At 32.6% G+C, this 27,509-nt stretch overlaps 2 protein-coding genes and 1 non-coding gene across 3 annotated transcripts; 2 read left to right on the top strand and 1 right to left on the bottom strand.

Moving 5' to 3' along the window:
* The first annotated feature begins 10,752 nt into the window (after nucleotides 1–10,752).
* On the top strand, nucleotides 10,753–12,097 carry LOC131612942 (ras-related protein RABA3). The gene is made up of 2 exons (XM_058884681.1): nucleotides 10,753–11,193; nucleotides 11,363–12,097. The coding sequence occupies exons 1-2, from the start codon at nucleotides 10,952–10,954 to the stop codon at nucleotides 11,820–11,822; spliced, it is 702 nt and encodes a 233-aa protein (XP_058740664.1). The 5' UTR covers nucleotides 10,753–10,951; the 3' UTR covers nucleotides 11,823–12,097.
* Nucleotides 12,098–17,353: 5,256 nt separating this feature from the next.
* LOC131612941 (ATP synthase delta chain, chloroplastic-like) lies at nucleotides 17,354–18,212 on the top strand. The gene has a single exon (XM_058884680.1). The coding sequence runs from the start codon at nucleotides 17,432–17,434 to the stop codon at nucleotides 18,083–18,085; it is 654 nt and encodes a 217-aa protein (XP_058740663.1). The 5' UTR covers nucleotides 17,354–17,431; the 3' UTR covers nucleotides 18,086–18,212.
* A 157-nt stretch (nucleotides 18,213–18,369) lies between these two features.
* On the bottom strand, nucleotides 18,370–18,442 carry TRNAE-CUC (transfer RNA glutamic acid (anticodon CUC)). The gene has a single exon. It is a non-coding gene; the product is annotated as a tRNA-Glu (tRNA).
* Between the last annotated feature and the right edge of the window lie 9,067 nt (nucleotides 18,443–27,509).

Genomic DNA, 27,509 nt, shown 5'->3' with positions numbered 1-27,509 from the left:
CAGTGAGAATTTCGGCCACCATCTCAAGCAAGTTGAATTGCCCCTTTCAAGCTTCTACGACTTTGTTGAGTAAGAAATCTGGCCTTAAGCCTTACCAAGTAAGACTCTTCCTCTAAGCTTCAAGCTAATACGTTACCAAGTAAGACTCTTCCTCTAAGCTTCAAGCTAATACGTTTGGTTGAGTGATAACCTCGACCCTCGGCTTTTCTCTCTAAGCTCATATGATTGACTTAATGAGAACTCTGACTCTTAATTCTCCAGTACAACCATTTCTATGCTAACCACTAAGTCACTTAGGTAGTGAATCCCCCTGCACCTCTTCCTTGGGGTAGGGACGTGTTCTTAAGGGTGTGTTTGGTTCGAGGTAGAGCGAGGGGAGGGGAGGGGAGGGAATATTTAAAATAAAATGTGTTTGATTCAATTTTTAGGAGGGGAGGAGAGGGGAGCAAAATCCCTCCAAATGACATTTTTTGCGTTCCCCCGAATCGAGGGATTCGGAGGGGAGGGGAGGGGATCTGAGTTTTAATATTAATTAAATTAATATATTTACTAAAATATCCCCAGTTTTATTTTATTATTTTAAAAATATTATTTTCTTTCATGTTCCTACTTTTTTTTGTGATTTTTTCTCTATTGCTTTCATCAACTTATTATAATTATTCTTCAACTTCAAATTATTTTTTATTTTTTTATTTAATAAAAATTATAATTACTATAATTTTTTTATTATAATTTATTTTATAATTCAAAAGTTGTTATTAACGCATAATTTATTTTGTGTCGAGAGTTATAATACGAATCAAGTGTACTCAATTTTTTTAATATTATGCGATAAGTTATGACTTTTTAATCACTCAGTTATACAAATATTATTTCCAAGAAAATATTTATGAAATTTTTACAATTGAATATCATATCACTTATATAAAATTACAAGGATAAAAATGTAAATTATTATTAAAATCCCTCCCCTCCCCTCGTGAACCAAACATATTTTTAAACGAAATCCATTCCCTCCCCTCCCCTCCCCTCGTGAACCAAACATATTTTTAAACGAAATCCCTTCCCTCCCCTCCCCTCCCCTCCCCTCGTTTGAACCAAACATATATATAATTACAAAAAATCCCTCCCCTCCCCTCCCCTTCCCTTCCCTCCATTAAAATCCCTCCCCTCCCCTCCCCCTCATTTGAACCAAATAGACCCTAAAGATATTGGGATATTAATAACTTCTGACACCAAAACAAAGATCAAAGCAAAACCTTAAAGAGAAAGAGTCATGTATACTCTAAGATGGTAACACGAATGTAAAAACGCTTTAAAGCCAAACAGTTAGGGTGTGTTTGGTTCAAATGAGGGGGGGAGGGGAGGGATTTTAATGGATGGGGGAGAAAGGGAGAGGAGGTGAGGGGATTTTTTTTAATCACATGGGTGTTTGATTCAAACGAGGGGAGGGGAGGGGAAGGGAAGAGAGGGATTTTAATTAAAAATATGTTTGGTTCAGGAGGGCAGGAGAGGAGTTTTATTAATAATTTATATTTGTATCCTTATTATCTTATATAAGTGATACAATATGATATTCAAATGTGAAAAATTAAACTAAGGATATTATAGTAATTATAATAATTTTTAAAATATTAAAGTTGAGATTTCATCCCCTCCCCTCCAAATCCCTTCGATTTGAAGGAACGCAAAAAGTGTGTTTTGGAGTGGTTTTGCTCTCCTCCCCTCCTCTCATAAAATTTGAACCAAACACATTTAATTAAAAATATTTCCTTCCCTCCCCTCCATCTACCCCAAACCAAACACACTCAATGGAGCACGAAAAATCCAATGACAATAGTCCCAACAATAAAGTCTTATTTAATCATTTACGAACCCGAGGAAATACAACACTCAAGTCATCAATTGAATTTGTTAGCTAAATGCTTTAGGATAACTGATCCTAACTGAAATTTTTGATAACTCAAACCCAATACCACATCTTTAAGGCAATATAAGTCTCATATCATTATATGTCAAGTTACGCATTATTTTAATATTAAAAATCTCATAATTACGGTCGTAGCTAACAAGATCACAAAAGTATTTGCAAGTACACTCCTACCAACCAGGACAAACGACAAAACTTCAGACCAAACACCATCATCACTCGATAGTCGGTTAGCACCTCGTGACCCAAATTCAATATCAAAATTTTCTTGATATTATTACTAATTTCTTTATAAAAAAAATACTATTTTTCAAAGTACTTAAAAGTATTTTTTTTCTCTATTATATTCTATTATATTAATAAGTGTAAAGAAAAATATATTGAAGTAACACAATTTTTTCATAAACTTATTACTAAAACTACTTTTTTTTATTACTCGTTAATTATGTTTGATGATTTTATAATAATTAAGAAACGAGTGAGCCCAAATAAAATGTGATATTGTGGAGGATCTCATTTTTGTCGGTGCAAAAAGTGAAAACCCTAACTTGTGATATTGTGTTAATTTCTCCTTGGCAATATTGAAATTAAAGAATGTTCTTTTATAACATTTGTGTATGTAGTATTGCTCCTATGGTCACTACAATGGGACAACGAATTTAATTTAGACCTGTCATGTGTGGCTGGATTGAATTTAATGGTATGGTATGGTAGGCCATTCTCATGCTGCACAATTATATCATCACTGGTCAATGTGTTTTCTCTTCCCATGAATAAAGAAAATACAATTCACATTGCTAAAGAAAATTATCACCTTACATTGAAATGTTTCTCTACATTTCACATCAATTTATCCTAGTAAAAATTTAAGATAAAAAATATGCTGTCTCTAAGTTTTACATTTGAATCCTCACAATTTTTATGTTGGGTCAATTTCAGTGAAATCTCCCTTAGTGGACGGTATAAATAATCCATCAAATTAGTCGGTTGATTCTAAAATTACATATAAAAAGAAAATTAAAATATAATTTTTTAAAATGTGTTATACTATTTTCTAATAATAAAAATATGATAAATATATAATTCTTCCTATATAATTTTTTCTTATTTTCATTTTCGTATATTTATCATACTTTTATTAAAATAATATAAATAACAACTAATGAACTGTATCTAAATTTTCTCCCCTATGAAAACACTTTATTAATAAGCGGATATTTGGTTTCAATTTGGTTACAATAAAAAAAATCAATTTTAAAAGCGTAAAATAAATATTGATATGCTTGATTCTTCAAAAGTAAGATTGACTCTGTTTCTAGAGTTGAATATTATTTGGTCTATTTTTTTATATCATCTAAACGTGATTTTTATTTTAAAGTTTATTGTTAAATTTATTTTTATATGAATGTTTCAAAAAATAAAGTATTTTATCTTCAATTCAATTCTAATTATAAATAATTTTATTTAATTAATTTTTTTAAAAGCAATTTTCATCCCTTTAAATCAATCAGACGTTACATGTAGGGCTGAGGGCAAGAAGTTTTACTGTGAGACAGATAATTCTCAAAGCCGCTTCAAGTAAAATGGCTAATCATTAGAAAACTGTTAAGTGAAAAAACAGTAATTCAAGTGTTGTAATCGGTTACATGTGTGTGAAAATTCAAATAAGCTAATAAAAAGTGTTTCTGTAGTTGGTGTAATTGGTTATGCATTCGCAGTAATCAGTTGTTGTAACCGGTTACCATTGTTATGGAATTGTTTTTGTTTCAACTATAACCAGTTACAAGTCAACTTGTAATAATTTAAAGGGTTAATACTACTTTACCCCCCTACCATATAAGCGAGATTCTTACCCCCCTCTAAAAAAAAACTTATTGGACAAACCTTGCAAAATAAAGATTCCATCAAATTTGACCCTGATCAGTTTTTTTGGCCAAGATTATTAGAATCTTGCCTACGTGACATTTTTGGTAGTGCTGACTGTACAACACATTGCTTATGTGGCACAGTCAGCACTGCCACGTGGAATTTATTTTTTTAAAATTTTTTTTTTTTGAAAAATTTTTTTATTAATTTTTTTTAATAAAAATTTAATATTTTTTTTAAATTTTTTTTTTAATTTTGTTGATTTTTTTAAAAAAAAAAAATTTTAAAAAAATTAATATTTTTTTTACGTTTTTATTATATATAAATTATAAAAAAATTGAAAAAGAATTATAAAAAATTGGAAAAATTAAAAAAAATTTACGTTTTTACGTTTTTATTAATTTTTTTTCCTAAATTGTTTTACTGTTTTTTTTATTATTTTTAAAATTTATTCTTATTATATATAAATTCGTAGGTATTTTCAAATCCGTAGGTAAATCCACAGGTATTGTCAAATTCGCAGGTAAATCCGCATGTATTTTTAAAGGTAAATCCGCAGGTAATTTTAAATTCGTAGTTAAATCCGCAGGTATTGTCAAATCCGTAGGTAAATCCGCAGGTATTTTTAAATCCGTATGTAAATCCGCAGGTATTGTCAAATTCGTAGGTAAATCCGCAGGTATTGTCAAATTCGCAGGTATTGTCAAATTCGTAGGTAAATCCGCAGGTAAATTCCCAGGTATTGTCAAATTCGTAGGTAAATCCGCAGGTATTGTCAAATCCGTTGGTGAATCCGCAGGTATTTTTAAATCCGTACGTAAATCCGCAGGTACTGTCAAATATTTTTTAAAAACGTAAAAAAATATTAAATTTTTTAAAAAAATATATTAATTTTTTTTTTTTTAAAAAATATTAATTTAAAAAAAAAAATTAAAAAAAAAAAATTTCTTTTTTTAAAAAAAAATATTAATTTTAAAAAAATTTCAGAAAAAATAATAAAAAAAAATAAATTCCACGTGGCAGTGCTGACTGTGCTACATTGCTTATGTGTTGTACAGTCAGCACTACCAAAAATGCCACGTAGGCAAGATTCTAAGAATCTTGGCCAAAAAAACTGATCAGGGTCAATATTAATGGAATCTTTATTTTGCAAGGTTTGTCCAATAAGTTTTTTTTTAGAGGGGGGTAAACCGAATCTCGCTTATATGGCAGAGGGGTAAAGTAGTATTAACCCTAATTTAAATACCTTGGAGGTATTGTTATAAATGTTAACGAAAATATTCTCACCCTAAATTATTCTCTCTCTCCATTTCTCTCTCCCCACACATTAAAACCCTCCATTTTCACCAACCAAGTGATTCCAAGTGTTAACATTTAGCATCAAGAGTTTGGTTCGATTCACCAAACACCTAGTGTGTAATGAATTATGTCTCCAATTTGAAAATCCCTACATATAGACTCATCCTTGATGCGAAGAATTATGACAAATGGCACAAGTAAATGAAAATGTTGTTTGGCTACCAATATGTTCTTGAAGTGATCAAGAACGGGGTGAATCCTCTTGTTGAAGGTGCAACAAAGGCACAACGAGCAACACATAAGGAAGAGAAGAAGAAAGATTTCAAGACGTTGCTTTTGATCCATCAATGTGTGGATGGTGACAACTTGGATAAAGTTGGTGATTATGAATCGTTGAAGCAAGCGTGGGAAATCTTGGAAAAAGCATATGCACGGGCTGACAAGGCGAAGGTTATGAGGTTATAAACTCACAAACGTCAACTTGAATTAATTCAAATGGAGGAAAAGGAGACAATCAACGATTATGTGACGAGAATTACTCGATTGGTGAACTAAATAAAAGTACGTGGATAAACGTTTACGAAGCAGAATGTTGTCGCAAAAATCTTGCGTTCTATAATGAAAAGATTTGATAACATTGTAGTGGCAATTGTGGAATCGAAGGATCTTGTGACGATGAGCAAAGAAGAGCTACAAAGATCTCTTGACGCTCGTGATCAAATGATGGGGGTGAGAAATAATGACAAGGCAGAGGAGGAGATCACTTGGCAAGCTTGTTTCAATGAGAAAAACAAGAAATTGAAAGGAAAATGATCCATGAAGAGTAAAGAGAATTTTCAGAAATTTGGTGGAAGAGAGTCCCTGAGTTCCAAGAATTCGGCTTTTCAAAAGGGTGAGAATAGCTACAACAAGAATGGTGGTTAAGGCAACTTTAGAGGTGAAACGGGAAAGATTGAAAAAAGCAACTACAATGCTTTATTTGTCAAAAGTTTGGCCATTTTGCAAGAGAATGCAACGCGAATAAGAAAGAATCTTAAGGGGATAAAGCCAAGGTGAAAATACAAGAGTTTTATAAGGAGAACACACTCTTGGCCATGATCACAGAAAGGGAATGCAACAACAACAGGCTACGGGACATCAACAATAGCAATTCTGGGAATGCTGTAGAACATGATGTAACCAGTTACGTAAAAGATGTAATCGATTACAGGAAACATAAAGTGTTATGATGAGTGCGTAAAGGGAGTTCAGTGCAACAAAGAATGTTACTTGGATTCTGGTTATTCTACTCATATGACAGGAGAAAAGATTGGTTTTGTTAAAATCAATTGTGCTATGAAGAACAAAGTAAAGTTCGCGGATGACACTACTCTAGTGGTTGATGGGATAAGTTAGTGATGGTTTGATCATGAGAAAGCATGGTGGACATTCCTTGATCAAATATGTATTTTATATTACAGGAATTAAGTGTAACCTTCTAAGTATTGACCATTTGCTTGAGAAGGGTTACAAGATTCACATGGAGAACAAGGTGTTATGCTTTATGGACGCAAACATGGTTTTGGTCCTAAATGTTTCTATGGCTGACAATAGAACCTTCAAGATTAAGTTGAAGGTGATAGAGCATATTTGTCTTGCTATAACGGCTAGTCAAGAAAAGTGGATATGACACTATCATCTTGGGCATCACAATTTTAGAGATCTCATTGCTTTGTAAAATAACGGAATGGTAACAGGGTTGCCATTGATCAACATACCAACATAAATTAATGAAGAATGTGTGCAAGCGAAGCAACATAAGGGTAAATTCAACAAGGATGCAAGTTGTAGAACCAAACATCACCTTGAGGTGGTGTATTCTGATGTTTTTGAATCGATGCAAGTTGACTCGATTCGTGGCAATAAATATTTTGTCATATTCATCGATGTTTATAGTAGAAATCTATGGACGTACGTAATCAAGAAAAAATATGAGGTATTCAAAGTGTTTAAGAAGTTCAATTCCATGGTTGAGCTGCAAAGCAGTCACAAGCTTTAAGTTCTCAAAATGGATGTGAAGGTGAATACGTCTCAAATGACTTTGGGAGGTTTTGTGATCAAGAGGGGATAACACGTTACGTAGTTCCACCCTATACACCGCAACAAAATGGTGTTGCCGAAAGGAATAATCGATCGATTTTCAACATGGTGAGAAGCATGTTGAAAGGGAAGAACTTGTCGAAAGAGTTATGGGGTGAATCGACATTTAGAACTTGCTTAATATGTGTCTAAAAAATAAGCTTGAGAAGATAACACCGGAAGAGGCATGGTGCAAATTCAAATCGAATATGAACCATTTAAGAGTTTTCTGTTCTGTAGCCTATCCACATGTTTCGGGGAAACTTTGAAAGAAGTTGGACGATAAGGGAGAATTGATGATACATGTTGGGTATCACTCCACCAGAGGTTACAAGATATATGATGCAGCAAATAGAAGGGTTGTGATCACCAGACATGCCATTTTTTGATGAAATAAAGGAGTTGCAACAAGTTACGTAAAAGTAGTAACCAGTTACGTAAAAATTGTAATTGATTACATCATTGAAAATTCATATTTTGCATAGTTTGAGAGTGCAAGACCAGCCCCTGTCGAAGCCCGTATTAAAGAAAATGCGAGAAGATTAACAAGAAAAAGATGTTTGCCTCAAAGACTCCAAGATTGTGAGTTGTTCCGAGACAACGACGTCAATGATGATGGTGATTTCATCCATTTTTCACTTATGGACGAAAACAAACTCGTTAAGAAGGAAGAGGCCTTGAGTGATCCTAAATGAATTTGTGCTATGAATGAGCAGCTAGAATCGATTGAGAAAAACAATACTTGTGAGTTTGTTGATCTACCAGAAGGAAATAAGTCGATTGGTGTAAGATGAGTGTATAAGGTCAAGGCAAATCCCAAGGGTGAAATAATCAAGCATAAGGCTCGATTAGTTGCAAAAGGATTTTTACGAAGAGAAAGCATAGACTTTGAAGAGGTATTTGTACCGGTTACTAGAATTGAAACCATTAGAGGAAGTTTATGTAGAACATCCCCCTGATTTTGTTGTGAAAAAACAAGAGTCAAAGTTGTACAAGTTAAAGAAAGTGTTGTACCATTTGAAATAAGCTCTAAGGGCTTGGAACAAGAGGATAAATGGTTTCTCAAAGAAGATTGGCTTCAAGAAGTGTATATTCAAACATGGCGTGTATGTGAAGTGGGAAACAAATGAAGGGGTGATAATCCTTTGTCTATACGTAGACGATTTGTTGATGACGAGCAACAACAAAAAGTGCATTTCTAAGTTCAAAAGTGAGCTTATGAAGGTTTTGAGATGACCGAGCTTGGCCTCATGACATACTTCTTTGGTATTGAGTTTCACAAATTCAAGAAGGGAATAGGGATGACAATGGGTCGAGTTGGGTGCGGGTTTCACACTATCCAAACCCGCACCTAAAATTGCCACCCAAACCCAAAGGTTGTTCGGGTGGCAAAATAACACTCACGCCCACACTCGTTGGGTTCGGGATTTTTCACCCAAACCCGAACCCGCAGTAAAATACATAAAATACATTTTTCCTGCAATTTTCCTACAACTTTCCACAATATATACATAAGCAAGGGTGATTTCGGGTTTCGGACGCGAGTTTCACACTACCCAAATTTGCACCCGAACCCAAACCTAGTCAACTCGGGTTTTCACCCGTTGACTCGAGTTCGTGTGAGCCCCATGGGTTTGGCTCTACATGCCATCCATAGAAGGGAATGCTCATGCACCAAAAAAGGCATGCACTTGAGATTTTGAAGAACTTTGAATTTGAGCATTGTAATGTTGTCATTACTCCAATTAAAATGAGGCTACACTTGTCAAAGAATGATGATGAGTAAGATGTTAATCCAACTCAGTATAGGATTCTAATTGAATCCTTGTGTTACTTGTGCAATACACTACCAAATTTGGCGTTTAGTGTCGGTATTGTGAGTAGATTACTAGAGAGACCGAAGCTATCTCACTTGGAAGTAGTCAAAAGGACTCTAAGATATGTCAAAGGATCTATTGATTGCAGAATTCTCTTTCCTGCAGCGGACACATGCAGAAAATGCAATTTACTCGGTTATACTGATTCCAATTGGTGCAGAGATAAATATGGTTGAAAATCTACACATGGATACATCTTTATGGTCGGTAGAGCACCAACCTTCTGGTGTTCAAAGAAGAAATCGGTAGTAGCACTATCGTCTTGTGAGGTTGAGTATATTACTGCTTCATTGTGTGTGTGTCGAGCCGTGTTGCTAAGGAATCTATTGAAAGAGCTAGGCAGCGATGATGGTGACATTGTAACGCTCTTGATTAATCATTTTCGCTATAAACCTAGCTAAAAACTCAATTGCACATGAGAGGACCAAGTGAAGACCAATGGGTTGATTTGTTGACTAAGAGAATCACAATTGAAGTGTTCAAAAGGTTGAAGATGAACATGGATGGGCATGGAAGACTTGAATCACTTGAATTAAGGTTGTGTGTTAAGGAAAAAACAGTAATTCAAGTGATGTCACCGGTTACCATGGGGTGTAACAGGTTACAGGTATGTTAAAAAGTCAAATAAGCTGAGAAAAAGTGATTCTAGAGTTGGTGTAATGTAGGAAGGCCGGTTGCACGTATCAAAGAAGTAGCCGCCCGTCGAAACGGTTCGGCAGGATTTGCGCAAGTTTGGCGTGACCATAAGGATTATCTTTCATCATAATAAAATCCAAAGTTTTTTTTGGTGAAATCCAACTTATCTAACAGGTTTTTAGCTTGCAACCGTGTGTTTTGTTCTAGGTTTAGCGCTTGTTATTTCTTTCGAATTTTTGACTGCGTCATGGTGTAACCGATTACGCGTTTGCAGTAACCAGTTACTGTAATCGGTTGTTGTAACCGGTTACCACTGTTTATGGAATTATTTTTGTTTCAATTTGTAATCTGTTACAGGTTTAGTGTAACCGGTTACAGGTCCGAGAATATTTTTTTCCAGTTATTTGATGTTTGTAACTTTGTCCCAATCCACTTGTAAGTGTTTAAATATCTTTGAGGTATTGTTATCAATGTTAATGAAAATATTCTCACCCTCAATTATTCTCTCTCTCATTCTCTCTATTTATCTCTCTCACTCTCCACATTTAAATCTCCATTTTTATCAACAAAATGATTCCAAGTTCTAACAAAAACGTGTTGTCATAGTCAATATGTTTTTATACCATTTACTTTTGACACTTTTAATTTTATAACGTTGAAGTTTATTGTTTGTTTATCTGCTATTTCTATATAATGTTGATGTTATTTCTATATAATTTTGATTATATTATTTGAGTGAAAGTTTATATAAGAAAAATAAACATTCAATATCATATCCATGCAACTAGAAAAACTAATTCTTAAAATAAAAAATTCAGCAAAATGCTGGCTCAAAAATATTATGTAATTATAGCACAATTTTCAAAATTATCTTACTCTTCAACCACTCAATAATTCACAATTTCCAAATCCCCTTTCAAAGCATCACAATCTCCGGAAACTTTGATTAATAATCTAATAAAAGCAATAATATGATATCTAAACAATATCACCATATATGTATACTATATAAAATATAAATATATATGATGCAGTACACTTAATTTGGTAAAAGCATTAAAGGGAGACAATTCCATTGCCACTGGTAATTCAACAACCGTTGTTGTCCAGTTCATGTTTTCTTACAACCCTTTTCCTTTTCCTTTACTTTATTTATTATTTCTCCTACTTACCTTTTCTTCTACTATATATCTCTCTTGAACCTCTTTTTGATCTTGACAAGAAAATGAATCAAGAAATGAATGGAGTAGAAGCTGAGAAGCTTCATGAAAAAATAGATTATGTGTTTAAGGTTGTTGTGATTGGTGATTCTGCAGTTGGAAAGACACAAATATTGTCAAGGTTTACTAAGAATGAGTTCTGTTTTGACTCTAAATCAACCATTGGTGTTGAGTTTCAAACTAAAACTGTCACTATTAATGGTAAACTCATCAAAGCTCAGATCTGGGATACTGCTGGCCAAGAAAGGTTTTCTTTTCATCCTATAATCTCATATCTATATTTTACTTACATTATGTAGTAATACTAATATTCTCTGCAGCACCGACACTACAGAAAAAATATGTGTCTGACTCAGTGTATGAAACAGGCACAGACACAGACACTTGTGATTACATCTAATTTATTCATTTTTTAGGTATAGAGCGGTGACGAGTGCATACTACAGAGGAGCGTTAGGGGCCATGCTAGTTTACGACATAACGAAAAGGCAAACATTTGATCATGTTGCTAGATGGGTTGAGGAACTAAGATCACACGCCGACGGTTCGATCGTGATCATGTTAATTGGTAACAAAGGTGATCTTGTGGACCAGAGAGTTGTACAAACTGAAGATGCTGTGGAGTTTGCAGAGGATCAGGGTCTCTTTTTCTCAGAAACTTCTGCTTTTAGTGGTGAAAATATTAACTCTGCTTTTTTGAAGTTGCTTCAAGAGATTAATAAGGTTGTTTCTAAAAGGTCTTTGGAGTGTAGTAATGGGATTAAGGGAAATGGTAATCATGATGTTGCAGCACTAAAAGGGGAGAAGATTGATATAATTTCAGGTTCTGATTTGGAAATTAGTGAAATGAAGAAATTGCCTTCATGTTCTTGTTGATCTAAAGAAGATAAAGAAGAATCAAAAGTATATATTACAAAAAAAAACATCAAATGTGCTCAGAATTGAAGACTTCTTAATTGTTTTGTTTCAGTTTGATTGAATTACATTAATGAATTTTACATATTGTTTTTATTTTTTAGATCCTAATTCTTTCTCACTGTATCTTTTTGTTTAAAGATTTTATATTGAGTTTAAATTGTTTGTCTAGTTGTTTCTGCATTTTAATTATATTTTAAATTTTAAATGCGGGACGAGGTGTTGGGAAGCTTCTCTAATACGGTGGTGGAGTTCTTCGATGTGATGAAACGGGTTAGTCAATGAGGTCAAATAGATTTAACTTGCAAGAGTATGAGTGAATGAATACATGTTATGATAAAACGGGTTAATCAATGAGGTCAAATAGATTTAACTTGCAAGAGTATGAGTGAATGAATACATGTTATGAAGCGTGGCAAGTTTATAAATGGTGAGCGGTTAAAAGTGCTCCCGTTTGATTCGGTGAAGGATGCGGAAGTCGTTTGATGGGATTTGACGGTTCAAATGAACCAATGGCTCGAACCAGGTGCAAGACCTTCCAACACGTCTCCGCCTCTTCATCGTTGAGGATCCTTTGGGCTAGGCCTCCATATTTGGGTCGATCTCGTTGGGATTTTGGTTGGCCCAAAACAATTGTCCTCCAAGTCTTGTTGTCACGTGTGTAGTTAGAAATTAGAATTGAGCTGAAGCTTTTAGACGAACCTTGAGACCATCCTTCTTCACTGTTTTAATTACTTGAGTCTGTTCGTATTCCATAGGGGATGACCAAGAAAAAGTTTGTTGAGTGGGAGTATGTTTCCTCAAGAATACACACAATTAATGTTTGTCTTGTAAATGAAATGTCTCACTTCATAACTCTCCCATATGGCTCTAAGTTCATAGGATAGGAAGTGGTGACATTTCTTAGGGTACCCGAGTCTACTTGAGGGTTATTATGGTCTCAAGGTTAATATTGAGTCTTTGTTCCTATCTCATTATCTTCTTTCTACTCTCGATTGTCAGCTCTGTTTTTCGTTTGTTTGTATAAATAGATATCTTGCCACTATTTGTTCTTTTGCTTTCCTATCGAGACGTTCTACATTTCCTTCTTCATTAACTATCTTTTCTTATGCTCATGCAATATTCATATTGGTTCGTTATCAATTTTTTTCTTATTTCATCTTTGCATCTGAGTAGTGTTTTTGAGTATTTAGGAACCATTCCACGCCTTGTTCGTCTTCAACTTTGCAATTTCTTCGAGGTAATATCTCTTTCCTATCGTCCTTACCGTTTCTCCCATTTATTGCTTAGTTATGGAAAACACAAGGAACTCAAACATAGAGTATGTGGATTTCTCTAGTATGGATAATATAAATGATTCTTCTTCGCATACTGGGATGGATGATCCTAAGATATTAGACGTGGTCCCTTTAGCGGTGAAATCTCCTCCCATGGACTTCATATAGATTAGTGACAACTCTTATTCTAGGGAAAGCTCTAGAGGTGACAATGATAAATTAGGGGACCACAAAATGAGGAGAACCTTAGGGTGCTTATGGAGGAAGATAGGGGAGCAAACCTTTTTAGGTTAGACATTTCTAAGGTTGATCATGGTTTTTCCTTTTCTAAAATAATCACAGTAAATTTGAAGACGGTAGGGGAATATCAAAACGACTTAAGGGCACAGATTTTTATTAAAGCTTTTAGGGGTTTGAATGGTTGGGAACCTAGTGATGATGAGGTTAGGCGGTATCTTGAATCTCGGGAATATTATATAATCTCATTTAGACTTCTTTTTAATGAGTTCAAGGTAGAGGTCTTGAATCACTTGAGAATTTTCCTTTTGCAACTGCACCTGGTGTGTTGGACCTAGATAAAGGTATTTTAGTATTGGTGAGAGTATAAGAACAAGGTGTCGAATCTAGAATTATTTTTCAACTTCTTTGATGTTAACGTACTTTTGCCAAAGAGGACCAGGAACAAGTAGTGCTTTTGTTCTGTTCGACAAAGAAAAATGTTTATGTCTTCATAGATAGTTTTAAAAAAATTTAAAGACTGATACTTCTTAGTCATTCCTCGGAGTTGTGAAGCTCATGAAAGTTTGTGCTTCCTTCTATAGGGTTACCCATCCTGCTCCTCTACTTTGGAATCGCCGAGATGTGGGGATATATTCTCTAAATATTGAAGTCATGACCACTTTTTGAAGACTCTGAACATGTATGGGTACAAGGCAGAGGATATGTCACCCGAGGAGGAAATCTTGAGGGCCGGGCTAACCACATTCTGGGAGGGCCTATATCATGCAGATGGAGCTAATCCTTCAAACTGGCTGGAGACTCAACATAGAATAAGGTACATTGAGACACGACCTCTTATAGAAGTGGTTAGTAAAGAAGAAAGGAAGAAGGTCTTTGAGGGGGTAAAAATTAATTTTTTACTTGTTTCCAGCATTGCATGCTGCCCTTTTTTTAAATGTTGCTTTCTTTTGCTTGGCATATAACATATGTATCATCAAATAGCTACATAAGATAAAGAAAGGTCTTGGAAAGAGTACTCCTCAATGAAATTTTGTTCTCTGAATATTAAGATGTCAGACACAATGTCGTAACAATGTTTATGACAAGTGTACTGCATAATCAGCAAAATAAAGGCAGTAAATAAAATAACACATGAATTGGTAACCCAATTTAGTGTAAAACCACCTACGTGTAAAAGGTGTTACTGTTAACCTAAGGAAAGAAAATACACTCTTAATAGTCAGAAGTACAGAGTAGTCTGATTTAAATTCTCATAGTTCAATATCTCTTTTCCTAACATTACCCGTAAAATCATCACATCCAAAGTCATGTGTTATATTGTTCTACAACAATCAAAGCAAAATAAAGACTTAAGTAAGCATGCTATAATAATGAATATGAATTAAATTACATAATCCAGATTTTTAATCTTTCATCAAAATTGAATATGAGTTATATTAATGAATCAAACAATCTCATAATTAAACAATAATGCATTATCACAAATCACATCCATAAATTTAAAATTTGATTCAAAATTCTAATGATTGATTTCCCTTAAAAATATTTATTATTTCTTTTTTATTTCTATTTCTATTTCTTTTTCTATATTTTTTCTTTTGAATTTTTAATATTCATATAAATTTACAATATAATTAATCTAACATGTTCTATTTAAAATCAAATGGAGGTGAAGAAAAATCGAATAGAGAGTCATCAACAAATTGAATCAGACACAACAATTTTTAAATAAATTATAATTAAAAACATATGAGAATATAGCTGAAGTAAAAATTAAATTTTACTTATACATCAAAACTGACTGAAGAAGCAAGATGTGATAAAATAAATTAAATTAAGGATCTCAGATAAAAGAAAAAGCATGAGACATGTAAAACTAGTAAGATACCCCTGCAGAAAGCACGGGTAAATTTATTTAATATTGTATGAAACTTAATTAAATACGTATAAATTTAAAATAAATTGTTTAATTATAAATGAAAAATATCATATAAATTCAATTATATTAAATAATTATATAAAAAAAGAAGTTTTAATATTTAAAAATAAAAATTATCTCTCAATTTATAGTAATTGTTCACTAAAATAAAATAGATACTGTGTTGATAATGACCTGTGAGATAACAATATTTTTAATTTTCTTAAAATTAAAATAATAAATTATTTTTTAGAGATGATAGATAAAAAAATTAAAATGAAAGTAAGAAAGTGTGGAATGAAAATTTGAGAGAAATTTGAAATTTTAATTAAGATAAAGAAAGTGTGTAATGATCGATTAAAATAAATTAAATATTATATTGTTAATGACCCGTGAGATAAATAAATATTTAATTTTAATAAAATTAAAAAAATAGATTATTAATAATTTTTGTGATTAAATGGAGAATAATTAAAATAAAAGTAACAAAGTGTGAGAAAATGAAATGTGAAAGAAATTTGAAATTTTAAATAAGAGAGAGAAGAAGTGTGTTGGGGAGAAAAAGTTGAAAAGTTAGTTATTGAAAAGTTAAAAAGTTAGATCAATGAGAGACCAACAATTGGCGATTGGTTATTAAAAGTTGAAAAAGTGGTATGTTATTTTGTTAGTTAAGAAATTGTCATTTTTTATGTGTAAAAAGTTTTTTTAGCAAAAGACATATTAGTCAGATTGATCAATCTATTAGTAATTATAAATAATATAAATAGATAAGTAGAATAACAGGAGTAAAATATGAAAGACATATGGGGTATGTTTGGTAAAAATAGAGGTTGACTGATAAGCTAGCTGATAGCTTATAGTTTATGGCTGATGTCTGATAACTTATAGCTTATAGCGGATGGTTGAGACTGATAGCTTATAAGTTAACTGAAGTGTTTGGTAAAATTAGCGGTTAAATTAACTTATAAATGTAAAATGACATAAAAGATATTTAATATATAATTATTTTGTTTTAAATTAAATTTTAAGGGTTAAAAATGGATTTTAATTAAAATAATAAGGATAAAAAAGGAAGAAAAAATAATAAGCTATAAGACATAAGCTAAAACGCTATTTGAAATAGCGTCTGGAAAATAAGCTATAAGCTAGTAAAATAAGCTAAAAGTTCGTGAAGAAAAGACCGTTACCAAACGGGTCTAAATTATCATACGAGCTTATAAGACATAAGCTATAAGCTCGAAAAGAGGTCTTCCCAAACAGAGCCATAACAACGATTGAATGAACGATAATATTCTCAATAAGAATTAAAATATAAATTTATCAAAATACAAAACTTAAAAACTAACTAATTTGTTAAAAAAACTTATAAATATCTGATTTTAAAACTTTATTTTTATATGGCATGATTCATTGATTCATATCACTTGGGATAAATTACCTACACTCTTTTAGAAATAAGGAGAAATCAAGAATTTCCCTTTATTTAAATATTAATTGACTACTATATATTAATAAAAGAGCAACAATAAAATTATAATCACTCACTCATCCATTTTTATTGGTTTTTTCAAAATATCCGATAAAAAGACAAGAAAAACAGGAATTTTACCGCACAATTTTAGAAACCTGATAAAAATACATGTATTTTTTTTTTTAAAAATCCGATAAGAACTTAAAATTTAGTAAACTTAAATACTTCTTATAAACTCGATAGTTTGAATGAAAAATTTGGTATTGACCATAGCTTTTTAAAATATTCATTGAATTAAACAAAAAAACGTTAATATAAAATTAGAAATTAATAAAAATATATATTTAATAGATATACTTTGTTTCTTGAGATATTTATGTACATATTATAAAATATAATATTGTTAATTTACAAAATAAAAAATGAAATTATTAATTTAAAAATAAGAGATCAATATTTACACTCGATTGATATAATAATTTATTTAAACATGAGTTGACTACTTTGTCAATAAAAAAAGAACAAAAGTTATGCAAAAATTATTTTTATCATCGTTCACTCATCTCATCATGTATATAAAAATCAAAGGGTTTTTGTTTGAAAACCAAGTGGCCTTAACCTTATCCTCTCTGGTTAGGTTCTTCACGTAATAGCTTATTCTTCCATGGAAACTTTACCAAACTCCGTTTCAAATCTCAAACTCTCATCCCTTCCACCACCAACATCAACACCAAATCGTGAATTTCATCGCTTCACAAGAACTCCTCATCCAATCCCTAACCGGCCTCCAAAACCAAAACCTCAAAAAATCATAAATTTCCTACACAACAATCACTCTCTACCATTTTCTACTTCAACAACCCCATCTGTCATACTCAAACAATCTTCTCCAATATTCCATCACAAGCCTGCTACTGGATATGCTGCTGCAATCATAGATGTAGCTCAAACCAGCAACACACTTCATGCAGTTCAAAGGGATGTTCATCGACTCTTGAAATTCCTCAGGAAATCGAAACTTGAATCAGATGGTGGTATTATTGATGCTTCGGCGGTGAGGAAGGTGGTGGAGCAGGGGAATTTTGAGCGGCATGTGGTTGGGTTGGTGAAGATGTTGATGAAGAAGAAGAAATTGGGAATGGTTGGGCAAGTGTTGGAAGAGTTTGAGAGGATATATGATGAATTGTGTGGAACTCAAATTGTGTTGGTTTCATCGAAAAGAGAGATTGGTAAAGATGAAATGTTTGGGATTGCAAAATCTGTGCACAAATTAAGTGGAGCAGTTAGGGTTAGGGTTAGGAATTTTGTTCAAGATTAGAACATTTTTATGTGTGAAAAAAAAAAATGTAATGCAAAAATATTGAAAAAGTGTGCACAAACTGATATGATTTTGATGTGCATGGATCAAACAGAGAGGTTCAATAAAATTGCAGAATTTTGCCTCATTATCTGATATTTTAACTATGTATCAAACTTTTCAATTCAATCAAAAATACTATGCGTCGAAATAGCTGTATGCCTGTATTGTATTTTGTATCAAACTTTTCAGTTCAATCAAAAATACTTTGCATGACGTGAAAAAGTTTTGAATTAAAAATGAAATTCCGTTGCCGGGACTTGAACCCGGGTCTCTCGGGTGAGAGCCGAGTATCCTGACCAACTAGACTACAACGGATTGATGTTACGTTGCTTTGAATAAAATGATATAATAAAACATGTTTCAGTTTTCAAGCTGAACTTCACTTCAATTTTCACACACTATTGATGTTATGCAACCATAAATTATGTAATATATTATTGTGTGAATCATTTCTTAAATCAATCGATAAGTCTTCAGTAATTAACAAAAACTCAACACAAACTTTGCAAAATTGTTTCCCATCTAGTTATGCCTTTAATATCATCTTTTAATAGACTTGAATGAAACTGCAACGTCAAATTAAAATAAATGAACTTTAAATCTAAAAAGCAATTGACATTCGCTAAAACATCCACATACTATTCGTTTCCCGAAAAGAGTGTACTGCCTCAAGCGCCTCGATTAATCTTCAGATATGTTTAATTAATGTCAAACCTTCTCTCATACTTATCTTTTCCTTCTCATTAGCTTGAATCGTAACAGCTAAATCCATATTAATCTTAATCCTAACCTGAGATTCCTAGTAAGTTTGAGATCTTCAAAAACACCCCACAACTCTACAATGACTGCGTTGCATTACCCCAAGGATGTCGTGAAACCACATACCCACTGACCTTTATTGTCTCTAATAATTCCCTCACATCTAGCAACATTGTTTTCCTTATTTGCACCACCTGAGTTTAATTTCATCATGTTTCGACTATGTGGCTTCCAACCAATCTTGTGTATCAAATTAAATTTATTTAACACTACATTATTCATGTTTTTTGCCTCATCATATTATTTAACTCTTTGAGAAATATATGTTCCTGAATCAGACGGTCTAAAAAGCAAATCATCCTGCTCTTCTTTGTTTTGCCAATTAATTCAATGTGATAATGAATAATAGTGAAGTTGAGTTGTGTGTGAAAATGTTTAGGTATATATACTTTTATATTTAATAAATTTGAATGTTTCTTTATTCGGAAAAACGACTCATGAAAAACTCCAAAATAAAAATAGTGTCCTTGAGAAGTAGACTAATCATAGGCTTAGACAATATAGAGAATTTTTTGATAAATTCGATGATAAAATCTCGCATGTCCTAATTAAGAAACTCCTCATTTCTTTTACAGAAGATATTTTCTCTATCATATATATTTTTACATTGTCCATCTCAATATCTCGTTCGAAACCAAATATCTAAAAAGATATCTTCTTTTATTATATGACATTTTCTCGATTCAGCACAATGTTAACCTTTTCATACATTTTAAAAACTTTTACTAAATTATCTAAACAATTATCAAGACTAAAACCATAGACAGAAAAATCATCCGAAAAAACTTTTATTATTTTTTCTAGTAAAATTAGAAAAATATGGATATAATGCAACATTGAAATGAAATATGAGCATTCCACAAATTAAAAGGCTTTTCCTATAGACATAAGTGTCAAACACTACTAGCCTAAAGAGATTCTAAGACTGACAAATCCCTATAAGTTAGACACCTAGTTTTTCAACGCCATTAGGGTCCCATTTGGCCCAACGATTACGTAAGGACTCTTAATATGTCAAGAGCATGACAAAATCATAGCCTATTTTTAAATTGATACCGGCGTTTAAATGGAAAAGGTGTAACACAATCTCCAACCGTGGAAATTCTCCACGACCTTCAAAGGTGAAAAACATATTGCAACCTTTTTGAAGGAGACACTCCCTTATATCGAAATCTACGCTCAACGGCCAAAATAAGTCACAACTACTCAAGGTTTAATGTATTACTTCAAACCATTAATTCGTAATTCATGCATGACATACACCTACGAGTTTGTTGATTAATAGATAACGATATAAATGTATGTATGTTACTACTCAAAGAGGAAGATTTCATGTCTACCTCGATATGTAACTTTTCATCTAAGGGAAACACATTTAAACTATGTGATTCATGTCACTATTTAGTCGATGTTTTTGATTTTATATGCAATCTTTTGTACAGTAGTATTATCAAATATTTTGTAGATAAAATGAATCTAAGTATAACTCATTCATTTAGGTCTTTGGTTGGGATGAGGAGAGAGGATGATCTAAAAACTAAGCTACATCCCTCACTTGACTTCTCAATTTCAATGAGGGGGCCTTAACCCTTTTTCTTCCAAAAATGGATTATAACACTCTAGCATAGTTAAATCATCCTATAATATCTTTGAAGCATTAACATTCGATGTTATTGCCTTACATTTTGTTTATTGTGACATAAGATAACTTGAGAATATTTTATCAATGCCCTTACACAATAACAATGAAGCCACGTGCTCCATAAAGATAGATTAACATCTGACTAAGTTAACTGATAAAAAAATTGAGCGATTTAAACACCCCTCAGCTAATAAATTTATATACATATGAATTAGTGATTTTTTTAATCTCAAATTGGCACAAATTGTAAATTTAACTCCCCGTCAACTAATAAATTGACACCCCACCACGCTCCTACATTTGGTCAAGTGAGAGCCACAAACCTCTTATTCAGTATATTTTACACTTGGTCAAGTGAAAGCCAAAAACCTTATCTTCGATATGTGGGACCCCTTCAAGCTCTTATTCTTAATCGAGTGAAAGTCACGACCCCTAGATTTAGCAAACCAAACCCCCATCCAAGTTTATATGCTTTGATGTGTGAGGATCATGACACTCTTTGATACACCCATTTCTCGAATAGCCGTCAAGTCTACAAGATATGATGCCCCATTCACCTCAATATAAGGAATACTCATTGTGTCAAGGACAAAAACATTTATCTTTAGGTCGACGACTTGTTCTTATAAATGATACGATGTCAGTAAGAATATATATACAACAATGAAAATATTACGATCAAAGCTCAACATGATGAATCATGCATCATATAGAATGGCAATACATAAGAAAAACACATTAAAGTAAAAAAAAAGACTATGTTCACAAGACAACTTTGTCATGAAACCAAACATCAATACAGCATATTTAATTGACAACAATCCTAACAAGATGTTGAACAAGTGGCTCCAAACACAAGAAAGAGAGTGAATTGTGTGTTTGAAAAATGATGTTCAATTTTTTATTTTTTTGATAAAATCATAGTTTATTTCATTTTTTTGTAAAACAAACAAGGATTAAACAGTAGAATAAAGAAAATTATAGTAAAAAGAAAGAAATAAAACAAAAGTAAATAAATGACTAAAATATATGGAGATAAGGATAGAGAAAGATGCACCAGATATTTATAGAGGTTCGATCTGACCCCTTAACCCACTCCTCTACCAAATAATTTATTCTTGAGAGTGAGAGTTTCCACTATGTTGTGAGCTTTTTATAGTTTTTCCCACGAACCTCCTTACAAACAAACTAGAGTTTCATAAAGACTACCATCCAAACCAAACAAGAGTTTTAATAATGGCTACCCCTAAAATAAGTACGAGATTTTCTACGAGACTAATCTCAAACCAGATGAGAGCTTTGATACTAAGCTCAACTCACAAATCAAGTGAAGATTCTAATGAACAATATCTAGAACCAAACGAGAGTTTTTACATCATGCAAAACTCACAAGCTAAACATGGGACTTTAACAGACAACCCATAAAACAAACAACATATTTTTAATATGGTTTAGCTTAGAACCAAACAACAAAAAAGCTCATAGAAGATATTAAAGAATTCCCCCCACCCTAGAACCAAAAACCTCACTCGTAAGGGTGGAAATATGTTGGGTCGAGTTAAGCTTTGCCAAGCCTAAGCCTAACCTACTAAATATTTCAAAACCTAAGTCTGGCTAGGTCTATCATAGACTTAGTTTTAGGCTTGAGCCTGACCTTTTTGAAAGTCTGGTTGACCTATTAGCCTACTTAAAAACCTATTTTATTTGAACATGTATAAATAACCTATTCAACTAATATTTAAATAATATAAAAAATTAAAAAACCGATGAGACTAAATATTTGTTTGCATTGACTTATCCGAATTTATCTAGTAGCATGAGTTTTGTAAGCCTATTTGCTTGGGAGAACTCATTAAAACAACTTATGGCATTATTCATAAGATTTTTTAAACTTATTTTCATAAGTTCTTAAAGATAACTAAGATTGAATTTTGTATTTAAATTAAAAACACAATATTATAGTATCACTACTAAAAATAAGACATTTGGTTAAAAGATTTTACATCAGGTTTTAAAATATATGATGTGAGAAATATTATTTTGAGAAATATTATTTTGAGAAAAATATAATACGGTGGCAGTTTGGTAAATAAAATGAAATTTTGTTATAAAGGATTTTACATCGGGCCTAGACTTACACCGATGTAAAAAGTCCATTGATAAAAAAATAAAACACTGTGGCAGTTTTGTAAATAGAAGAATTTTTTGATATATGGACCTTTACATCTGGCCATTTACTCAACCGATGGAAAATCTTTCCCCTTTTAAACAAAAACCCTAAAGGTTGAAATTAGTTTTTCACATATTGTTTGCAAACAGAAGAACAAACACTGAGCCGCCCAGAAGTCCCGACGAACACTCATTGAACTACCGCGTCCGATTTTGTTTCAGACCACAGTTCCAACGACACACCAGCCACCACACAAACGCTGCCTCGTTGTCGATTTCATCTACCAGCGTAGACACCGCCACGAACCCTTCAGCGATCTCCACGCCAATCCGCGGATCTGACGGGCTTCTCACACCATCCTGATCGTCAACAGCCGCCGCGACATCACCGTAGAACTGTGACCCTATTCGTCTCATTCCGACAACGTGAAATCCAACCTCCCACAGATGTTGACGCAACTCCGGCCCAGATCTCCAGCGATTTCACCGTTCCAAGCACCTATATCAGGTACGTTTCTGTTGTAATTGTCGTGAGCTTTTGATTCCATGGTTATTGAATTTTCTGCATAACCACTAATTTTGTAGTTTTCTGTTATGTGTGGTAGTCTTTGATGAGGAAAGAAGATTTTTAGCACATTCTGCATCTGCTGAACACCAACGTCGATGGGAAGGCGAAGATAATGTTTGCAATGACCTCTATCAAGGGTATTGGAAGGTAGTTTTCTGTAAGAAAGCTGATATTGACGTGAAAAAGAGGTTTGTAGTTGAGTTCTATTTAGTGTATGAGTAAATATCATATTTTATTTGTTGTTGATAATAAATTAAGTTATTTTTTTGTTATTGGGATATTTAGGGTCGTGGATAATTTGATGACTGTGGTTGCAAACCCTCGACAAGATACCTGATTGATTCTTGAATAGGAAAAAGGATTACAAGGATGGTAAATTCTCTCAAGTTGTCTCCAATGGACTTGACATGAAGTTGATGGATGATTTGGAGAGAATCAAGAAAATCAGGTATTTATTCAAAGCAATTATTGATTTCATTTGAGTTTAGTCAGAAGGAATTGTGGGGAAAATGTGACTGATTGCCTTATTATCTAGAAGAACATATTTTCCTAAACTAATCTTGAATTTACTGTCCTATTTTTTTGGGTTTGTTTAAATTAGCATTTTAACAGCAATTTCTAGGATTAATGAAGTTGAACTTGTATGAGCAAATTGTTTCTTCAAGCTTAATTTAGGCAACTGAAACTTGGTCATGAAGTTGTTTTCTGGTAGTGTAAGTAATGAAAATATAACTTCAAGCTTAAATTTAGGCAACTGAAACTCAGCCATGAAGTTGTTTTCTGGTAGTGTAAGTAATGAAAATATAACTATTTCACATTGTTGTGCACTACAACAATCAATGAAGCCATATCCCACCAAGTGGGGTTACATGGATCAACTTTCCATCATGACAATGATTCTATATAAATCATTAATGTCGAGATTATTTCTCAGTGTTGTGCACTACTTAGTTTATATTCATTTTCACCATGTATCTCATGCAAATAGTATATTGCATTATTACTAGTCAAATTTTGTAGTTGATATTCTTTTTCACCATGTATCTCATGCAAATAGTATATTGCATTATTGGTTGGTTAATTAAATTCGGGCTGTTGTTGTAACATTTAAAGACTTACATCCTTTTTAATATGTAGAAACCGTGGTTTGAGGTATTACTGGGGCCTTCGCGTTCGTGGTCAGCATACCAAGATTACTGGACGCTGGGGAAAGACGTTTGGGGTCTCAAAGAAGCAATAAGCTTTTATTTTTTTGATTAGGAGATTAGAATTAGATATTTTAAGCATATTAGACATGATTTATATATTGATTTTTTATGGTTTTTGAAAGTATATTGTGACTATTTCAATTTTGTTTAGTTTGTGTTCAAGTTCCTCATTATTTTAATTGTGTATCCTATATTAATACTTTTGAATATTTTGACGAATATATATATATATATATATATATATATATATATATATATATATATATATATATATATATATATATATATATATGCATCTTATAGCTATTTGGTGCAATTAAATGTGGTACGTGTGTTGTGAGTAAAAATGTGCAAAATATATAGCGACCTCTTTGGTCTGTGTGTTATTTGAATCTTATATGGAAAATTAGGTACAAAAAAAATTAAAGGTTAATACGGAAAAATAGGAAAAACAACCATAATATGCCAAAAAACAGAAAACCTTTTACATCGGGCTTTGATAAAACCGATGTAAAAAACGTTCTATTACATCGGGCCAAGCTAAAAACCGATGTAAAATGTTGCGTATATTTTTTTTTATAAAAAAATTGCATTATTTTTCACATCAGACCTATGAACTCAACCGATGTGGTATGATAATTTTCACATCGGACCTTGGCCCGATGTAAAATGTCTCAGACTTATTACATCGCCTGGCTTTACATCGGGTCCAGGACCGATGTAAAAAGTACTTTTCGCTCGATGTAAAAAGTACTTTCTGCACTAGTGTATAATAACAATAATAATTTTATTCATATTTATTTAAATGGGTCAACCTGATGGATTTTAAAGTAGGGGGCAAACGGACATGCCCGCCCTGTTTAGGCACGTCCCATAAAAGCCCGAAAAAAATAGGGCTGGGTGGGACAGGCATATTTAAGAGCGTGGGTCTAAAACTTTGCCATGTCCCATAAAAAAGTGAGAGCGGAGCGGGGAACGCCTGCAGGCATTAAATTTTTTAGGCCTAACATTAAAGAGAACATGCACATTAAAGAGAGCGGACCTAAAACTTTGCACCGCCCCGCGAAAAAGTGCAGGCAAAAAAAACTTTCCCCGCAGGCCGAACCCGTTTTGCATAGTCTTTTAAATTAAATAGACTTATAATAAAGCATAAGACTTTTCTATTTAAAAAAGGGAAATGCTAATGAGTGTCCCAGAGGCACTCTTTAAAAGTTTAAAAAAGTAAGTTTTCTTGGAAATATACGTAATTAATGCATAGAAAATTGAAATAGTAAACTTTTTTAAAGAATATTTTCTTTATTTGGAATGCTTAAAGAGTGTCCCTGGGACACTCGTTAGCATGACCCTTTAAAAAAGTCTGACCTGGCCTGTGCCAGTGTATGTTAGGGCGTATGCCCCTGGCCTATTCCCACCCTCACTCACAGGTACATTTCATTCTCAAGCCACTAAGACAAATGTGGGGAAGGAATAAAGAGAGAAGAGAGTGGAGAGTGATAAAAGAGTATTATAAATATGTTTCTTGGTGTGAATGAAACGAGAAAAGAGCCTTATATTTATAGGACAAAGCGTGGCTCAAAATTAGAAATAGTTCATTGAATTTTTAATACTCATAATCAATTATGTAGTTCAAATATGAAAGGTTTTTAAATGGCGGAGTCACTAATCAATTATAATCCCTAATATAGTCGATTATGAGGCGTTACAAAAGAGATAATATATTAACCCTAAGGTGCTAATCGATTATCTAGTGTAAACTACACTCATAAAAAATTATTCGAGCTAGTAATTCAAGAGCTAATCCTATACATTTACAGAGACAGATCTCTCGACACGGACAAGACGAACTTTTACAATGAAGATCCAAGATCCCTTGCTTGATACAACAATGACTCTGCACTTCATTTGGTTGATACCATCATTAGAGAGATTGCTTGACTGAGACCATCCGAGATTTCACTAAACGACGCTTAAGATTAGGTGTTGTCCTTTGAATTTAACATTTTGATCTCCAAGCATAATAACTTGATCACCAATTCTGATGAAGACTTCACTTATCTGTGTTGTCATCATCATAACCAAATTGACTTGATCATCACTTCAGATGAAGACTTCACTTCACAGTGTTGTCATAATCAAAATCAAATAAGTCAATATATTGCTGCAGTCATTATACCTTCAAGCACATAGATCGACACAAGAGAACCCTAATAAGCAAATGTCGAATTCAAACAATTCTCTAACTCCACCTATGATCAACAACCCTGATGGGACGCCATATTTAAGCCATTATTTGACTTTATCAGCCAAAGACTTAAGGGTTACTGTTCTAGTATGGATTTTGGCTAATCCAAATCCAACACCAACACTCAAAGTATGCACTTCTAACTCTAAAATATCTTTCACCTCCAATAGTATGTGACTTGTTCATCCGAGTATTTACGAAAATACCTTCACTGATAGACCATAATACTAGTTGCACAATCATTCAAAATCCACCATCAATTTTGTGAACCTAAGTTCTTAACTAGAACACCAGCAAAATAATTCAACCAACTTTCTTGCAATTTAAAATAATTAAAATTTATTCACATGTTTGAATGAAATATAAATAATAATTTGTAATAATAGTGGGAAGCTTATTAAAAACGACTATAAAATATTTTTATCTCTATTTAAATAAGTTATTTCAACATTATAATTAAAAATTTTAATATATTAAAAAAACTTATTATACAATATTTATGAAATAAAAAAGATAACCAATTTTAATGTAATTTAAATAACACGGCAGACACGGTACAACATAATGATTTTTTACAAAATGTGTTTCAGTATTATTCTTACCGAAAAAATGAAAATAGTAATCAAAAGTAACAGTCTCAACTAATAATGAAAACAATTTTACATTACAAAAGTAGAAATAAATATTGACAAGAGGACAAGAAGAAAAAAAAGTAGAACAGCTAGACTTATTGT

This window comes from Vicia villosa, linkage group LG6 (assembly GCF_029867415.1).
Source record: "Vicia villosa cultivar HV-30 ecotype Madison, WI linkage group LG6, Vvil1.0, whole genome shotgun sequence".
NCBI lineage: Eukaryota > Viridiplantae > Streptophyta > Magnoliopsida > Fabales > Fabaceae > Vicia > Vicia villosa.
This window is presented reverse-complemented; position numbering and strand designations above follow the sequence as displayed.